Source organism: Lithobates pipiens, unplaced genomic scaffold (assembly GCF_037356315.1).
Source record: "Lithobates pipiens isolate NorthernLeopardFrog02 unplaced genomic scaffold, aLitPip1_a1.2 Scaffold_1, whole genome shotgun sequence".
NCBI lineage: Eukaryota > Metazoa > Chordata > Amphibia > Anura > Ranidae > Lithobates > Lithobates pipiens.
This window is the reverse complement of record NW_027507685.1, coordinates 212,551,026-212,566,872: the sequence shown is the minus strand read 5'-3', so window position 1 is coordinate 212,566,872 and position 15,847 is coordinate 212,551,026. Positions and strand designations below refer to the sequence as shown.

General features: G+C 43.7%; 1 protein-coding gene across 1 annotated transcript in view; it reads right to left on the bottom strand.

Moving 5' to 3' along the window:
* LOC143982808 (cytochrome P450 2G1-like) overlaps window positions 1-14,308 on the bottom strand; it is a 102,651-nt gene extending 88,343 nt beyond the window's left edge. The window contains exons 1-3 of the mRNA XM_077481827.1: window positions 14,026-14,308; window positions 11,111-11,273; window positions 2,255-2,404 (exon numbers count right to left, since the gene is read on the bottom strand). Of these exons, the coding sequence (XP_077337953.1) occupies window positions 2,255-2,404; window positions 11,111-11,273; window positions 14,026-14,205 (493 nt within the window). The 5' untranslated portion in view covers window positions 14,206-14,308. The remainder of the gene's footprint in view (window positions 1-2,254; window positions 2,405-11,110; window positions 11,274-14,025) is intronic.
* Window positions 14,309-15,847: the final 1,539 nt, after the last annotated feature.

Genomic DNA, 15,847 nt, shown 5'->3' with positions numbered 1-15,847 from the left:
GCCGGCCGGGTAGCGTGCTCGGACAAGGGTCTGTTGTGGACTTTGGGGGGACCCCCACGCCGATTTTTTTCGGCGTTGGGGTTCCCCTTTAAGTACATTCCAGGCGGCGGAGCCCGCGATGTCTCCGTCGCGGGCCCCGCCTACCTGGAGACGCGCTCGAAATGAGCAGACTTTCCTCCGAGCGGGAACAGTTTGCTCATTTCGAAAGTGGCCTACACACGGGCGGACTGTCCGCTCAAACCAAGTTTCAGCGGACAGTTTTTCGGAATTTCCGAAAAACTTTGTTCGTCAAACTGTCCGCTGAAACTGTCCGCTGAAGTCCCACACACGAGCGGACTGTCCGCTGAAACACTGTTCAGCGGACAAAGTTGAGCGAACAGTCCGCCCGTGTGTACGCGGCCTAACAGGTTTTCTTCTAAAATTGCCCTGCATTTAGCTTCATCCATCTTTCCATCAACTCTGACCAGCTTCCCTGTCCCTGCTGAAGAAAAGCATTCCTACAACATAATGCTGCCACCGCCGTTTTATGAAGGGAATGGTGTGTTCAGGGTTATGTGCAGTTTTAGTTTTCTGCCACACATAGCATTTTGCTTTTAGGCCAAAAAGTTAAATTTTTGGTCTCATCTGACCAGAGCACCTTCTTCCACATGTTTGCTGTGTCCCCCACATAGTTTCTCACAAACTGCAAATGGGACTTCTTATGGCTTTCCTTCAACAATGACTTTCTTCTTCTTGCCACTCTTCCATAAAGGCCAGATTTGTGGAGTGCATGACTAATAGTTGTCCTGTGGACAGATTCTCCCATCTGAACTGTGGATCTCTACAGCTCCTCCAGAGTTACCATTAGCTTCTTGGCTTCTTCTCTGATTATTGCTCTCCTTGCCAGGCTTGTCAGTTTCGATGGACGGCCATGTCTTGGTAGGTTTGCATTTGTGCCATACTCTTTCCATTTTCAGATAATGGATTGAACAGTGCTCCTGTTCAAAGCTTGAGATATTTTTGTATAACCTAACCCTGCTTTAAGCATCTCCACAACTTTATCTTTGACTTGTCCGGTGTGTTCCTTGGCCTTTGTGATGCTGTTTGTTCACTAAGGTTCTCTAACAGACCTCTGAGGGCTTCACAGAACAGCTATATTTTAGTTAGGGCATCAGAGTAAAAGGGGCTGAATACAAATGCACGCCACGCTTTTCACATATTTCAAAAAATTGAAAACCATTTATAATTTTCCTTCCACTTCTCAATTATGTGCCACTTTGTGTTGGTCTATCACATAATGTAAAATCCCAATAAAATACATTTATGTTTTTGGTTGTAACATGACGAAATGTTGAACATTTCAAAGGGTATGAATACTTTTTCAAAGCACTGTATTTGTTCTCAGACTTTAAATTTCACCTGTAGTTTGTATTGGATCAAAGAAACGCCTTCTTATTCTGTCCTATAAGTCAAATATTTACTGAGCATTTTCTATGGTCTCAAGAACGCTCAAGGTATGTTTACAGAGGCCAATCCCTTATGTATTATAGTATATGTATTAGAGCAGAAAATGTTTGTGCTAAGATATTATTCTTATAGTGTAACTGGCTAGGGATTGTGTGTGGATTTTCAATAAGTAGCTAAATGTAATTTTTGTTTTAAATTTCCATAAATTTAGGTATTGCCGTTGCTTTCTTCACAATTTGCTAGTTTTCTAGGCTACCATGGTCAACTTTCAGCCAACTTTCAGAAGAGTCAATGACTTAAAATAAGTGTTGAGTTGGAACTCCTAACATACACAATTGTTCCAAATCAGGGACTACCCAGGTACTGTACACTGTATTAACTGTAGTATAAAGAATCAGGATTGTCAGGGTGTTAGACAGTGAAGGCAGTGTGGGAATTTCCGTCATGACAGATCCACTTCATTTGGAAATCCTAGATCATATTTTTATCTACAGACAATTCAATGTTCTCCAAATACATACAATATGGATCAGGTAGAAGAAGCAGATGGATCCAGTCATCTGGAATAATGAAAAAGTATATGTTTTTTATGTTTTTTCATTGGCTCATCCCAACCTCCCATGTATCATACATTCAGAAAACAAAGATCGAGAACACCAGACCTGGGCTCCACTCTATGGTACCTTTAGCTTACAAAAAGCTTATTATTGGAGCCTTTTTAAGTGGCATGCATCAGAATTCTGAGTTTTGTTTGAAATAATAAAAGATATTAACATGATCTTTAGTAAAAAGAATAAAAATGTCATACGTTTCTGTTTCCTGAGCTCCTCTATTAAAAAATGAGCCTCTTCTTGTATTCTCTCTTCAATGCTTCTTTTTCCCATCCCAAAATTCCTCAGTGTCATCAATGTAAATCGACGTAGCTGTTTCCAACGTTCTCCATTGCTCAGGATAGGCCCTTTGGACCAAAAGAAAGCATTGACACATTTATAAGAATATAATATAATGTTTTTCTACAGATACAATGCCACCCATTGATAGTTTTGAGTAGATATTGAGTGATTTAGTCATCTGGTAACTTACTTTGGTCCCTTATCTGCACAAAATATTATGAGAGTCCTCTCAGTCCTCAGTCCTTCTTGTAAATGTCTTATTTAGCCTACAGTATGCAGACAACATATCAAAATGTGTGAGACCCTATGGAGAAGGGGTCATAGCTAACAACTCCTAGGGGGTGGTCTTGCTGATACTTTGGTCAGTTGGAACACCAAGATGAATTTGTCATCCAGACTATCACATATCACATGGTGTAAAATAGTAGACAAATTATAAGCCATGATGTTGGGAAAGTTCATGCCTTCATCCTTCGATAAGTATAGTTTTGATAAATATACACACCTGTTCACCCTACCATAAAAAAAATAAGTAAATGCTTTATTGAGCATTATAACAACTTTAAGCTTAAAGTAGAAGTCCAGGATTTTCAAAAAATCCCCCATTAGTACCCCTCCCTACACACACACACACACAAAACACTCAACAGTTATTACTTTTGTGAAATTTCTTACTGTTTAAGAGATATGAGTGATTAGGGTTGCCACCTGTCCGAGATTCACCCAGACAGCTCAGGCTTTTAATGATGTGTCTGGATTTCAGGCGGGCTGAAACCCAAACACATTATTCAGACCAGGCTGAGGCTCCCCAAGTAACCAAGATAGTCACACACAAATTTGTTGTCATCTGGAAGCTGCAGGCAGATGTCTGGGGGGCGGTTCAGCATCACTGGGTGGCAGGGCGATGATGTCAGCAAGAGCAGTTTGGCCACACCCACCATTCCCTTCGGCACGCAATGCGCACCGCATTACTATTGGGGCATCCAAAGGTGTCTCAGGCCGCTAAAGTGTTTGGGTTTGGCTTGAAGAAAAGGTGGCAACCATATCTGTGATTCAAAAAATGCATCATCTTTTCTGGCAGGGAGGATCTCTTAAAAGAGTGATTGGATCATATTCTCTTCTCTCTCTCTCTAGCTGTAATCAGCCTACATTTCCCATGAACCCTTGGGATGGGAGTGACTGTGGGGAGGTACGCTGGGTGTGTCCATGTATATGTGAACTTGCCCACTTCAACATAAATCACACCCCTTATTCTGCAGCCAGCAAGCCATACATAACACACGGTATGATAGGTTACAGCCGTATAAATACAAAGCCTTTTAATATAAATACAAACCAGTGCAACATGTCAGTGTCCACCACTGCCAAATGTCAGTCCCACCAGTGCCTCATGTCAGTCCCGCCAGTGCCGCTTGTCAGTCCCACCGGTGCAGCTTGTCAGTCCAACCAATGCAGCTTGTCAGTCCCTCCAGTGCTTCATCTCAGTCCCACCAGTGCTGATTGTCAGTCCCACTAGTGCCTCAGGTCAGTCCCACCAATGCCTCATGTCAGTTCCTACCGGGGCGGCTTGTCAGTCCCACCAGTGCAGGTTGTCAGCCCCACTAGTGCCGCTTATGAGTCCCACCAGTGCCTCATGTCAGTCCCAGCAGTGCCACTTGTCAGCCCCACCAGTGCCTCATGTCAGTCCCACCAGTGCCTCATGTCAGTCCCACCAGTGCCGCTTGTCAGTCTGACCAGTGCCGCTTGTCAGTCCCACCAGTGCAGAGTGGGGATTATTATAAGTAATAACTTGCATGATACAGCAGGGATGTCCCACTATTTCAGATATGGTATACAAGAACAGTTTGGTGCCAGTTTTAGCAAACTTTTGGACTCCCTGCCTCTTTTGGCCCTGGCCTTGTTGTTTACATTTGACAGCAAATCCCTGGTGCCGTCGGAACTGCCTAGGGCTGGAAAAACCTGAGGAAGTAGCTCATGGCACCTTAAAGGAAGGTCGTGTAGCTAAGTTTTTCACAAGAATAAGAGAACTCCTTTCTCCAGATATCTCCTGGAAGTACTTATCAAGCTCATCCCCAAACAAACGTTCTCCATGGAAAGGAAAACCAGCTAGCATCCTTTTACAAAGGAGCTCTGCTGACCAGCTCTTTAGCCACAAAATTCTGTGCATGCACACAGATAAAAAGAGCCATGCGGGAGACTTGCTGAGTCCTTTAGGGCATCTACAGCAAAGCAAAAATCTTGAGGGAAATCTGCCATTTTTTCAGCAGAGTCATCCTCCAGACTAGGCCTATTAGGCCATTTGACCTGGTCCTTTAAGGTCTGACAAACCACAAATTGAAAAATAAAGTCCTTGAGAGCATCTATAGCAAAGCAAAGAGCCTGAGGTAGATCTGCTCCATCCTGAGCAGAATCCTCTGCTCTATTGGGCCGTCTAACCTGATCCTTCAAGGCTTGACAGACCCCAATTGCCAAAGAATGCCTTTAACAAGGCTTCCAGCTTCTTAGCCGCAAGATCCTTAAAGACCTGTGCATTATCCACTGGATAAGTTAAGGTCTGTTAAGGTCTTGCTCAGAGAGGAAACCGCTGCATCTACAAGCTGTATGCCCCACTTCTTATTAAAGCTTTCCTCCACAGGATATAATAAAAAAAATCTCTTTGAAGGCACAAACATTCTGTCTGGTTGCTCCCAGTCTGAATATACCACCTGCTTTAAGAGTGGGTAGAAAGGAAACACCTGCGTACCCTGCTGTGGTTTCAAAGAACCCAGGAGGAACAAGGTGTTTCAGGGACCTCCACTGGAGGTAAAATAAAAGCTGTACAAACCATCTTCATAAGAGAATGGATGAAAAGCTGATATAATTTGAGCCTCTTCAGGCTCTGAATCACTTGAGGGAGATTCCTCTGTTTGGATATCAACTGCCTGATCGGCCATTACCTCTTCTACCTCATCAACCCAGTCTTGTTCCAATATAGGAGGAATATGGGGAGGAGATCTGTCACTCTGCATAACCGAAGCTGTCATTCCAGCAATCTTGCTTTCTAGACCAGCCAAAGCTGATGATAGATCCTCCTTAGTAATATACTCTGAGGTAGAAGCATTGGTAGCAGGCACAACGCTGGATAGACGCAGCAGCTTAGATTGCCCGGTGTCATTTTCAGTTTTTCAGGTGAGGCTATTGCAGCCGAGTTCTGTTTAGCCTCTACAGGGGCCACTGATGGAACACATGTGCCCCTTGCTGCAGCACTCCATCAGAATGCTTCTTGGAAGACATAGGCCTCATGTACACTTCTGCTGGTAAACGGACGTTCAAAGGCAGTTGGATGCTGAAACGCAGATAAATGTGGCTAAACCTCAGCATGTAAACGCTGCATGTAAACGTGGCAAAACAGACGGTTTAAGCGTGGATTACTATCTGTCAAGTTAAATCGTTCAGGAGAAGTTGTAAAAGCGCCCCGTGTACATTAAAGCGGAGGTCCACCCTAAAGTGGACCTTCCGCTCATTGGAACCCTCCCCCCCTCCGGCACCACAATTGGCACCTTTCAGGGGGGAGGGGGGTGCAGGTACCTGTACAGTACAGGTATCTGCACCCACTTCCGGCGTAGATTCTGCAGAAGGTACGCCCCTTTCCGCAGAATCTACGCCCCTTTTGGAAGGTCCCCCGCTGCCTGCTGGGAAACACACGGATCCCAGAGACAGCGGGGACCATCCTTATTGCGCAGCGCGACTCGCGCATGCGCAGTAGGGAACCGGGAAATGAAGCCGAAAGGCTCCACTTCCTGATTCCCATACCCAAGATGGCGGTGGCAGCACCTGAGAGTCGATCGAGAGATCGGCTTCGGGTGCCGACATCGCGGGCGCGCTGGGCGGGTAAGTGTCATTATTTTAAAAGTCAGCAGCTGCAGTATTTGTGGCTGCCGGACTCCCGCTTTAAGCCATAGCTTGATGAAGCAATGGTAAGTGGCTTTGTGACACAATACACAAGTTCCTCCCTACCACAATTCCCCCTTGGAAGAATCCTATACAAATGACCTGTTCTCCCAGTAAATGCAACATAACTAGGCTGCACCTACCATCACTCATAGGACTCATGTGTCACACCAGGATAGCCTTCTCTGTGTCCCTCCAGTCTGTCCAACAAGACCTCTGACTGTAGGCTTTTTTTTAAAAAAGCTTCCCACGGCTTGTGCAGCTCTGGGAAGAGAAACACAGAGGAGTGAACCCATGCCCTCTAGAGACCAAGCAAACATAGCAAGGAAAAGTTTTATTTTTTTCAAAACATGTCAGCCTAGATAAAACTGTTGCAGAGGAATATTTAATAATTGGACCCTGGTTTTTCACAGGGCCACTTCCCACTCCCACCGCAGGACAATAGCCTAAGCCAGAGGTCCAGCCTTCACCCATCGTGGCGGGTACTGTCACCACGGAGCTTCAAGGTCTGGGTACCCTTTTAGTATGAGGGCCCACTCCTTTGGACCTGTACAGGGCCCTTCAGGAATACCTTAGCGCTGTGTTGTCTAGGATTCCACTATGCAGGGTCCAGCATCCCGAGGGTTACATTACAGGATAAATCTCATTGGGTATCCTTTAATCTTCTTTACGAGGGTCGGGTACCATTTATCTTAGCATAGTAGCTTTTTGAAATGGATCCAATCTGGAAACGCTGTCCCTTGATTCTTAAGAACCTGTACGGGATTACAGCATGGAAGCTCACAGAGCGCTCAAAAGTGACCATCCATCATTTTAGATACTGGCAAAACTGTATGTGAGGGGCTATATAGGGGATCACTTCCTGTTTTTGGTTATTCTACCAGTGTTCATTCACCTATAGGTGACGCATAACACAGATAGTAATATATATGGCTGCTCTGTGTCCCATGATGAAAGAATGTATGAGAAGTATGAGAAAAAAGAGGAGTATGAGAAAGAAAGAGGAGTTTTGTGTAGCAAAGGGAAGGTAACTATATGTTGCTGAGAAGAAAGCGGGAGTTAAAGTACAACTAAAGGCAACACTTTTTTTTTTTTTAGTTTTGGATAGAGTGAAGAGGGATTAGAACCCCTGCAGTTTTTATTGCTGTCTGTGCCCTTGTTAAGGAGATTAGCCCTCTCTATTTCTCCTATTTACTTTTATTGAAAGTAAAGAAAATCCCAAATATTGGGTTGTCCCCAGAAGAGTAAAAGAAGGGAAATCTTCCAATGGGGATACTAGTTCTGGTGACCTTGGGGTGCCCAAGGAAGTGACTGTAAAGCTGTTTTTTTTTCTTTCATTAAAATAATAAACATGACTTACGGTTCTGGCGCTGCATGGGGTAGCCATCCTCCTTGTCTCCCATTGTACCGCCGCTAAATCAGCTTAAAACACCCACCCGCAACATCAAATTGGACCGCTGACACCCCACGAGGCGACCCCGCTTGCAGCAATGGAGCTATACCTGGACAAAAGCATCTCCCAGGCTTCGGTAAACCTGGCAGACCCCACAATTGCGGCCCCACTCACTAATATGGCAGAGGCCCCAGGCATGGAGGTCAGTGACGGCCCCCCTTCTACTCCCCCTCCGCCAGCAGATCAGCAGACAGAGAAAAAAAGAGCAGGCAATTGATGCGCTCCTGGCCCCCAATATAACATCCTCAGTGGAGAAGCAACTACACCCACTTCCTCACACCACCACCCTAAAAAAAAAACATGAGAATCACATCTTGGAATGTGAAAGGGCACCAATCCCTCAAAAAAAGACTGAAAATCCTTTGTCATCTCAAACGGTTGAAAACCGATATCGCCCTATTGCAGGAAACACATCTCAAATCTACCAATTTCCTACGTATGAAAAAGTTATGGTTGGGCACGGTCCTTGGGTCTGAGGCAGTTGGGAGAAAGGCCGGGGTACTCATATTACTACACAAGAACCTTTCATGTGAAATAATCGCTGTAGACACTGACAGTCAAGGATGCGTTATAACTGTTTGACTACAAAATGGCTGTAAAGAGCTTCAGATCTCCAACACTTACACTCCCAAGAACCCAGGCCAACCCTTCTTCTGTGAATTATCCACACATCTTCTAAAGCTCCCTCAAGCTTCACAACTTAAAGGAGGTGATTTCAACATGGTCATGCACCTCAGCGATGACAGGTCCACCACTAGAAACTCTTCTAGGAAATCTGTAGACCCAGAGCAGACACCTCTTTTCTCCACCATGGACTCCCTGGATCTTACCGACATTTGGCGCCTGTTCTATCCAGCTGACAGAGAATACAGTTTTTTCTCCTCCCCACACAAAACCCTTACCAGAATAGACTATATCTTCAGCACTAACAGTCTCCTCTCACAAATAAGAGAAGCGGAGATCCTTGATATTGCCATCTCAGATCATGCCCCAATATCTGTTTAGATTGAAGACCCTATCTCCCAAAACAACCCCGCATATGACGTTTACCTATTTTTCTTTCCCACAATGTCGATTTAAAAACTACATGGGGTCAGCCTGGAATGAATACACAGCTGCCAATTCTCCTCACAAGGACAGCCCTAATCTCTTCTAGGAGGCTGGCAAAGCCTTCCTTAGAGGCAAGATTATTTCTTATGCTGCCTCTTATAAGAAACAGGCCATGTCAAATTACAGTAAAGTGAGCTCCCACCTTAATCTATCACAGCGCTCTCTAGCCTCTAGTAATATCCTTGTAAATAGATCCAAATGACTCCTGGGCAGACAAGCTAGAATTGATTAAACACACTCATATGAATGCCACCCTTCATAAATTTGGGAACAAATTGGGTAAATTATTGGCCAGACTATGTAGAGGCACCCCTCACCCCACCTTCATCAACTCTCTGCGGGACTCCATTTGCATTACTAAGTCCATTCCTCAAGAAGTTAAGAGTCATGCTCCAATATTACACTTCACTATACGCTCATGAACCTATGAATAAGCACCTTGCACAGAGCTTTCTGGGCAAATTCCACCTCCCCACAATCTCCTCTTCCCAACTTAACCACCTGAACTTACCCAGAACTAGTTCAGAACTATCCGACACCATCAAACACTTAGCCCCCAACAAGGCCCCAGGCCCTGATGGCTTCACGAGTGAATTCTTCAAAACACTTCAGGATATTGTTACACCCCCCTCTTTTAGAAGTTTACAATGGGATATGCACTGGAGGCCCCTATCTTCCTACCAGCAATCAAGCCATTATCAAACTTTTAGCAAAAAAGGGGAAAGACCCACTAAAGCCAGGTTCCTACAGGCTAATCTTAGACGTCAAAATCCAGTCCAAGATGATTGGAACCAGGCATGCAGACATACTTCCTTCACTAATCCACCCAGCACAATCTGGCTTTGTAAAGGGTAGACCCGCCTCTCTCTACATTCCTAAGGTCTTAATGGTCCTAGAAAATGCCAAAGTGAACCCAGGGAAGAACTTTGCCATCATCACCCTGGAAGCTTTTGATCACGTCAGTTTCAAGTGGCTCTCGTTAGTCCTGTCCAGGCTGGGCTTCTCTGGACCTTGTCACTAATCACGTGACTTCATCAAGGAATCCCTGATGAAGTCACGTGATTAGTGACGATATGCGTAGGAATACAGAGCAACATTTGGACACTGGAAGTGATGTCTAGAGTACGAGCGTGGCGCTCGTTTTGTTTTACATGCCTTTCTATTGTTTTATGTGAGTACCCTGATGTTAATAAATTTGGTAAACAATTTTTACATACTTCACTATTGGAACGCCTTTGCTCCCTCTATGGTACCTTGAGCTATACCGCCGGAGTATTTAGAAAGAATTTACCTGCAGGCTTGCCTTTACAGCCACTTTAAAGAGGAAGTAAACCCTGATGGGTTTACTTCCTCTTTGTCTCCCTGCAAAGGTAACGCATAATGGGCTACTATGCATTGCATGGTAGCCCCTTATGTGTCACTTACCTGACACAGGAGCCAGCAATGTCACCGCTGTCCCCTGTAGTCCGGAGCCTCCATCTTCTTCCGGGTATCGCTGCTCTGGCCACTCACAGCACCGAGCAGCGATGACGTCACTCCCGCGCATGTGCACGGGAGCTGCCGCTAATGGCATATCGCCGTTAGCAGTGGCAAGCTGCTAACGGAGATAGTGTGCCTGCATGCGCCGTAGACAGCTGTCACTGTCTTTTAGTAAATATCTCCTAAACCGTGTAGGTTTAGGAGATATTTCTTGGACCTACAGGTCTGCTCTCAATCCATCCACTGTAACTAATCAACGGCCAAGCTGAACGGGGAAGAGGATGTTGGAGGCGAGTGTGGGACTTTAAAAGGGTCAGGTAAGTAAAATGGGGGGGGGGGGGGGGGGCGGTATTGTCAGATATTTTTTCACCTTAATACACAGAATGCATTAAGGTGGAAAAATTTTTACCTTTACAACCCCTTTAAGGGAAATCTCCACAATGGGACACATGGTGAAAAAATATTTGCCAGAGGTAAAACTGTCCCTTGATCTGTCCAAAATGAAAAAAGAAAAGTTTTACCTATAGATCTACTTTAAATTAACTTTTTTATTTTGCCCTGTATGGGCAAGGGAAGGGTCATAGTAAACCCTCAATAAATATTATGGATTTATAATAAAATGTATGGAATGAAAATCATAAGCTGGAAGACGAAGGTTGGGGATCTAAGGGGCATCCTAATACATTTGTTATGGTGCTTCATCAATTTGAACCAACATTTGAATCAACATTTTTGCTCTATAAGGTAAATAAAATCAGTCAATATTGGAAGTGGTTAAAAAAGCTAAACCAGGAGTTACCATGTGCATTGAAGAATCTGTCCACTGTCGGCATATGGCCACGGTTGCTGAATTCGTCTCCATGGTCAATAAGAACCTCTTTAACCATTTGGTAGCTGCAGAGGATTACTACTGGGCGTGATCCAAAATACAGAGTATATATTGAGCCGTATTTATCTTTTAGCTGAAATTATACAGACAGATAAAAATATGTTTTACACTTAAAGTCATTGTAAAGTATTTAAAAAAAAAAAGTGTTATACTTACCGGCTCTGTGTAATGGTTTTGCACAGAGCAGCCCCAATCCTCACCTTCTTGAGTCCTCGTCATCATCATCTTCATGCTGTGCAACTATAGGAATCCACTTCCTATTGAGGAAAACCTGCAGACTTGATCCCAAGCTGTGTTGTCTGCGTCTATTGACAGAGACAATGTGGTTGTCCTTGCCCTCCACTCCCTCATCACAACATTTGATTGACAGCAGTGGGAACCAAAGGCTCCCGCTGCTATCAGCAGGCCCTGTGAGGAAGGAGAGAGCAGAGAGAGCCACTGCTCTTGGGCACTGCGCTGGATCGAGTTTGGGCTCAGGTAAGTAAAATGATGGGCTGGCGGGGGGGCTACAAACAGAAGGTTTTTTTACCTTAATGCATAGGATTACAACCACTTTAATGCAGTTTTCTGCAGCAAGTGACTGGTGGCGGTAACCAACAGTCTGACATTTTATAAGGTACAACTAGGTGCATCAGATTACCACAGATTGCCAAGGAGTACTAAAAGATACTAGCTTTACTGAATCTGTTAATGCACATTGCAAACTGATTGCACAATCTTTGTAGATCCTTTGGACTTACCTAAACTTTTCAATATGGAGGCTTACTGTACTTAAACAATCCACTCAAAGCACATACAACTAGGCAGGAACATGCACTACATGATCTACATGCTTGATCCAAAGCAGAAAATAGAATCAGCTTTGAAATGTGTATAATGTATACCAGGCATATGCAATTAGCAGACCTCCAGCTGTTGCAAAACTACAACTCCCATCATGCCTCTGACTCTGGGTGGCATGCTCGTGGCTCTGAGTCTTGCTATGCCTCATGGGCCTTGTAGTTCTACAACAGCTGGAGGTCCGCTAATTGCAAATCCCTGGTGTATACAGTATTTAATATTTATGGTCAGCTTAATGTCTTTACATAGCCCATACTTTTTTCTTAATTTTGGAAAGAGTAGAGAAGGGTTACTTTTTATGTAGGTATTTCTTTATTTACCATCTATCTATGATGAGATTTTCCTTCACTTCTTGACCTATAGATTCAACACGAAGGAACAGGAAATCTCTCCAAGGTGAGGGAAATCCCCTCTTAGATAGCTGTCCCCTTAAATACATGTAGGCAGGTGCAGTCTATTTCTCCTCTGAATGTGGTGCTGGACCCCAACGACAAGGCGCCCGCAGGCTGACAGGGCCCAGGAGCAATTCCTCCAGGGGCAGAGGGTGCAAACGAAATTAAGTAATAACTTTATTGTAAAAATGGCAACTCACATGTTAATGGTTAAAAAGTGATTATCATAAAATGTCAGCCTGTTAAACTTGTCATCTCATCAGCAGAAGATTGCAATACAGTCCTGAGTATGTATTTGACGCTAATGAAGTCTGTTCTTACTATTATGGAGGTTGTCAAGGCTAAGATTTTTTTTAAATGACGAACATGTTATACTTAACTGATCTGAACAATGGTATTGTACAAAGTGGCCTTGAACCTCCTCTTTTGGGTTCCCCTCCCAGCACTCTTGGCTCTTCCTCAAGGCTTGAAAAAGAGGCATGGCATCCTCTTGAGAAATGTATGAAGGTAAAAATGTTCTATGTGCATCAGTTTCCCTCAGCCCCCATAATACTTACCTAAGCCACAACTCGATTCAATGATGTGCACAAGAGCAGCGGCTCTCCCAGGTCTCTGCCTTCTCATTGGCTGAGACAAATCAGAAGGAGCTATTGGCTCCTGCTACTGTCAACCGCAGCCAGTGAGGAGGGAGCGGGGCCAAGCCCTGCTTTGTGTGTCTTATGAACACACAAAGGTGGCTTGGGAGTGAGTGCATTTAGTATTAAGACAAAAAAAAAACAAGAGCCTTTAGTATCACTTTAACACAGATATACACTAGTTTCAGGCAATGAATTAGAAGAAATACATTTCTGTAATACTATTACAGAAAGTTATTATTGCACGGAGATGTAAATCTGGACCCCCCCCCCCCTAAAAATATCTCTTGCAGAAAAGAAGAGCCTCTCCAAGAAATCCTACTAAGTGTTTAGTATCAGAGTATCAGCAAATAAGGATTTCAATCTCAATTGTCATTAATGCTTCTCAAATCTTACTATAGAACAGATGAAACATAAATGCATTTTATGTAGTTACACTTTGAGTTTAATTTGCTATTTACTTTGCCATGGAAGTCACACATTGCACAGGCATGTTCCCCAACGATTAGAGAATGAGGTGAAATTTCATTTGGCAAAGAATGCCCCAACATGTGCAAGGAAAATAAATCTCCCCTTTAGTCTAAATCAGTGATATGCAATTAGCAGACCTCCAGCTGTTGCAGAACTACAACTCCTATGAGGAATAGCAAGATTTTGACAGCCACAAGCATGACACCCAGAGGCAGAGGCATGATGGTACTTGTAGTTTTGCCACAGCTGGAGGTCCGCTAATTGCATATCTTTGGTCTAAATTATCAATAAAGCAATCAATTAGAGCACCAGCATAGAATATGTATGAGTTTCATTGGTTCTACAATAAAGTTCAGGTAAGAGTAATGATGCATGAGTGTGTCTGGAATTTTAATTTTCTCTACCCAACATAAGTTTGCAAATGTTTATTTAATTTCCTTCACATAAAGTAATAATCCTACATTTCTACAATATAAGGAAAACCCACCTGGTTCAAGGACTTTACCATCTCTCCTCTCTTTATATGCAACAAGTTCCCAATCACTGGCAGGGGGGTTGGTCCAGGGGGCAAATTGCGCTTTCTATACATTTTATCCCATGTTGAATAAATAAACATAAAAGAGAGAACAAAAATGAGGAGCAGGGTTGCCAATGCTGTTATTTCCATGTCGGAGCCGCCTTCAGCAGTAGCTCAGTTCTCGAAGTTCTAGTGTTTTTATCTCAGAGTGCACTGGTTGTATGCCAAGATCTGTTCTACTTTATCATAGTTCAGTCAGCGACTGAAAAAATAAAATGATTATCAGCAGCCAGCAAGACAATAGTTCAGAAAGAGAACAGTCAACAGCCTTTATATCTGCTCAAATAAAAGGTCACTCAAACATTAAAGCATACACAATTTTTACATCTAGATTCAATAAAATATACAGGACAACCCACCACTAATTCCTATGTTCACATTAGGTCTAAATAGTTTTATATTACTGTACAACCATACCCAGCCTTAGTCATAACTGCTTAATGGCCTTGAATAGAAAGCCTATGAGTCCCATCTGCCATTGTGCAGAAGGACTCAATACTTAATGGAGCTCCATGGACTCTACCTCCAGCCGTGTAACTGAAGGTCAATACCGCGGTACATATCAGTGGCTGGAGAAATGCACTGCAGAAGCACAGAAGCCTGTGCCTTACACCCATGATCTACTGATTCACTATTAGTGGGGGTCACATGAGAACACAGGAGGCCATCAGGTGATAGAAGGTACGTTTTTTCCCCATTAAACAGTATATGTATTGCAGCACGAATAATGTTGTCTACATGATAGGTCGCTCAAAGTGTGAAATATAGTATGTAAACTTCATCATTTTCCCTATGAGTGTTAAAATTTGTGAGCACTATTGTGGAACCCGAATAGTCCGTCTCATTCGAATGTGTCTAGACATTTCTAGAACTTATATGTAGGAGATATATCTGGGTTTTATTTTCATGGGCTTGAAAGAATGTTTTTGCCAAAGAGGGGAGAGATGATTGCTCCTAAAAAAGAGGCTTCATTTTCAGACTACAGACATAAATGGGATTTGACAAGTGCTGTATAAATACATGACCAGTGTAAATAAGATGTCCACGCTTCATATGACTGCCACCATTATCATACTCCAAAACCTGCCCCACTTATCATCACCTAGATTAACGAGACCACACTTGAGCTGGAGTATAACTGGTCATAGCAGCCATTTTATTCACAAATATTCCGAAATATACTAATATTTTAACCATAACAAACATCACAGAATATCAGTTGCTCCCCCCCGGTGGTCTTTGATGGCACTTTCCAACATAACTCCGTTCCACTTCCAAACTGCGGGCTTTTCTGTATTAGGCCTCCAGCCATGTCACACCAGTTCGGAGACAAACCCATTCCCGCAGTGCCACCATTACCATCTTCCAGTTAACCCATGTTAACTGAATACACCATGGGCCCATACCACTGATGGGTCCCCCACACTTCCATCTCATAGGTTACTTGCCACCATCAAAGACCACCACCAGCATCTCCTTGCTGCCATGACATGTCCTTTTCACCTGAAATAAAGAGAAATTAAAACACAAAACACAGTGAGGGTGGGTGGGAAACTGCTCCTCTGACACTATCCCCTGCAGTGTTGCCTGGGTCACCCCACCTACTCCTTAAGTAAACTAAACCCCACCTCTTCCCACCTCTCCTCCAGTCATTAATCCCCCACCTTTTCTCTATTTTGTTAACCCCTTTCTGTTCCCTTATCACCTCGTCATGCTGGCCCTTTGCTAGTGC